This window comes from Neltuma alba, unplaced genomic scaffold, assembly GCF_004799145.2.
Source record: "Neltuma alba isolate B1F8T4 unplaced genomic scaffold, ASM479914v2 tig00011982_pilon, whole genome shotgun sequence".
NCBI lineage: Eukaryota > Viridiplantae > Streptophyta > Magnoliopsida > Fabales > Fabaceae > Neltuma > Neltuma alba.
The window spans coordinates 59-2,923 of record NW_021636555.1 but is presented as its reverse complement, the minus strand read 5'-3'; the positions used below and the strand labels follow the sequence as shown (position 1 = coordinate 2,923).

At 39.3% G+C, this 2,865-nt stretch overlaps 1 protein-coding gene across 1 annotated transcript; it reads left to right on the top strand.

The window, feature by feature from the left end:
• Nucleotides 1-793: 793 nt before the first annotated feature.
• LOC114720410 (basic leucine zipper 43-like) lies at nt 794-1,526 on the top strand. Its single transcript, XM_028906059.1, has one exon. It carries the CDS (start codon nt 884-886, stop codon nt 1,448-1,450), a length of 567 nt encoding a protein of 188 aa, XP_028761892.1. The 5' UTR covers nt 794-883; the 3' UTR covers nt 1,451-1,526.
• The last annotated feature ends 1,339 nt before the right edge of the window (nt 1,527-2,865 follow it).

Here is a 2,865-nt window from a genome sequence, read left to right as displayed (position 1 = left end):
TTGTTCTATTAGGTAGGGTCCTCATCAGGAGGGGGGGAGGGAACAAAAATGAAAAGGAAAACCCCCTGAAATCGACTTTAGCACCATTTTTTATGTGCCTCTTTTCACTTCTCTTCAATAATATTATATCATTTCCCACCACATCATCGTTTCTAGCTCTTTTATGAGTAATTCAACCTGATGCCCGAAATTCAAAAAATAGTATTTCAATTGCAACTTATAGGTGTGAACTACATTTGACAAGAAGAAAGTCCTAGATTACAGATTAGACAGTAATCTACAGACAGAGTCACATGTAAACAAACCAACAAGTCATGGACTCTTTGTTTTTAGCAATACAATCTGGTATTTTGCTCATCTTAACTAATTTGTAGACTATCAATATAGAGATCAGAATAAAACTTTTTGCACTTGTAGCTCCAAGCAATTACACATACTCACTTTCGTTGTTAGACCAAACTGGTGAAATTTATGACAGATGGTGTTTGTGACATGAAGTATGAATAAGCACTTATAGGACAAAAAGTGGACTTTCTCAGGATGCATACACATGCATATGTTAGTAGCACTTACCCAATAATTTTTCAATAGTTTCTGCTCATGTAAGCCATTAGTAATGTGACTCTCTTTTTTCCTTTCCCTTTTCTTTTAATTTTTGCTCAAACCAGCTCACTTTTCTTTCCCTCATTCTCCTATAAATTCCCCCCACTACCCACACTACCTTCCCCATCATCTCAGCAATATCCACACAATTCCCTACTCAATCCTTCAAACATCATTATCCTCCTCCTCCTCCTCATCATCATCATCATCATCTTCTTCTTCTTCTTCTTCTTTTTCTTCTTCTTCATCTTCTTCATCTCAGGTTTTGAGAATTCCAGCCATGGTTCCCAATGAGATAGGAGGGTTTCACTATTCAGCTCCTGAAAACCCCATCTTAGTTCCTCCAAACTTTGGCTTGTTTCAACATGGTGATATCCAAAACCAGCTTCACCTGAACACCCTCTTGAGCAATTTGCCAAACTGCTACTTCCCTTCTGGTTCAGGAAGCCTTGAGTTTATCCCTCCTCGTCCACCTGCTTCTTCAAGCTGCCTCAGTAGCAACTCAACTTCTGATGAGGCTGATGAGATTCAGCTCAGTATCATTGATGAAAGGAGGCAGAGGCGAATGATATCAAACAGAGAGTCCGCTAGGAGGTCCAGGATGAGGAAGCAGAAGCACTTGGATGAACTGTGGTCACAAGTGGTGAGGCTTAGGAATGAGAACTACAACCTCATTGACAAACTGAACCATGTGTCTGAGTCACATGATAGAGTTGTTCAGGAGAATGCACGCCTCAAGGAAGAAGCTTCTGATCTTCGTCAGCTGCTTGCTGACCTAAAAATTAGCTCTTCTTTTGCTGACACCATGAGCGATTTTGATGAACTCAGAGCTGAGCTCTCAAACTAATCTAGCACTTCTTTAAAAATGGAGGCTTTTCCCTTTTGTTTTATGTTTTCTCTTTTTCCTTACTATAGAAACATACTACTCTGCTTTCTTCTTCTAGTATTATGGTTTATATGAGCATCACCCTCCTTGCCTCCATTAGAGCTGGTTGAGTTTACATACAGATATTCAATAACAGCTCTTGATGATTTTTCCCCCCTTGATTTGTCCATAATATGAAAAACATAAAATTATACGCTTAAGCCAATAATCCAAAACAGTTACTATTAACATCAGGACACATACAAATCAGGAGGATTATGCAACAGAGTACTTTAATGCGTACCTATCGTAAAATTTATGGTGTCTTTATCATTTCCACCAACTTTTGTGCCCAGTATTGCAAGAAAAGTAGAGCCACAAATGAAAATGGAGCTTAACTGTGGGGAACAAAGGGGAAAACCCAAAAACAAAAAACAAAAAAGAAGAAAAACAGCTTAACTCTGCCAGGTCTATTGTACAATTTAGAAGCTAAGAGTTAAAGAACGGATTAGGACGGAGTTACGCACGTGGAAAAGTTAATAGAGGCTATCGTCAGTCTGAAAGAAGGCCCAAAGGAGTGGTCCATTGTTGTTGTTGAAGGGAGAAACAGTGCCAATAGGACAAATGCTGGTGGAGGTGCTGGTGGTAGTGGCTCATCATGCCAATTACTATCATAAGAAACAAAACACATGAAAAGGGTATGCACTAAAACTAAACCAAATAAACTGTTAAGCTTTTTTCCTGGGGACATCAAAGCCTTTCTGTGTAGCCAAAGCTTCAACTCTTGTCACCAATATGGATTATGTCAAATGCAGCCTACGCTTCAACAGTTGCTTGGAATAGGACTATCTTTTACAAAGAGACAAGCTAGGGCATCAGTACGTTCCCCCAACCCTTCTTTTCTTTCTTTTGTTCATGTTTTCTCTGTGCGCATGCGCATGATCTGCTTTCACAACCATGTAGAGTTCAGGTTATTTGGGTTCTGAAGAAGGTCGAAGAAGATTTGCGTATTCTGATATTTTAGCAAAATAAAGCAGACGAGAGATGAATACGAGTGAATTTAGGTGGGAGGAGGCGTGTGGCATCATAATTGTAAGGTTGACAAACCAATCTTGATAGCACCATACACTGCCTACAGCAAATCTCCTAGCCTTTCGGCAAATTGTCAAAATTAGCCAACATTTTTCTACCATACTAGCAAACCTTGAAGAAAAGTCAAAATCCAAAATCCTTCAGGAAAGTTTTCATTGTTGGGCAAATTGTGTGTATTGAAGGGATTATATCAATCTTTCATCATCGTAAATGATACCGGTACTACTGGATTGCATTACTACACTGTCACCACCAGATCCTCCAGCCAGGAGAACTGTACATTTTCCATGTGATATGAAACTTCT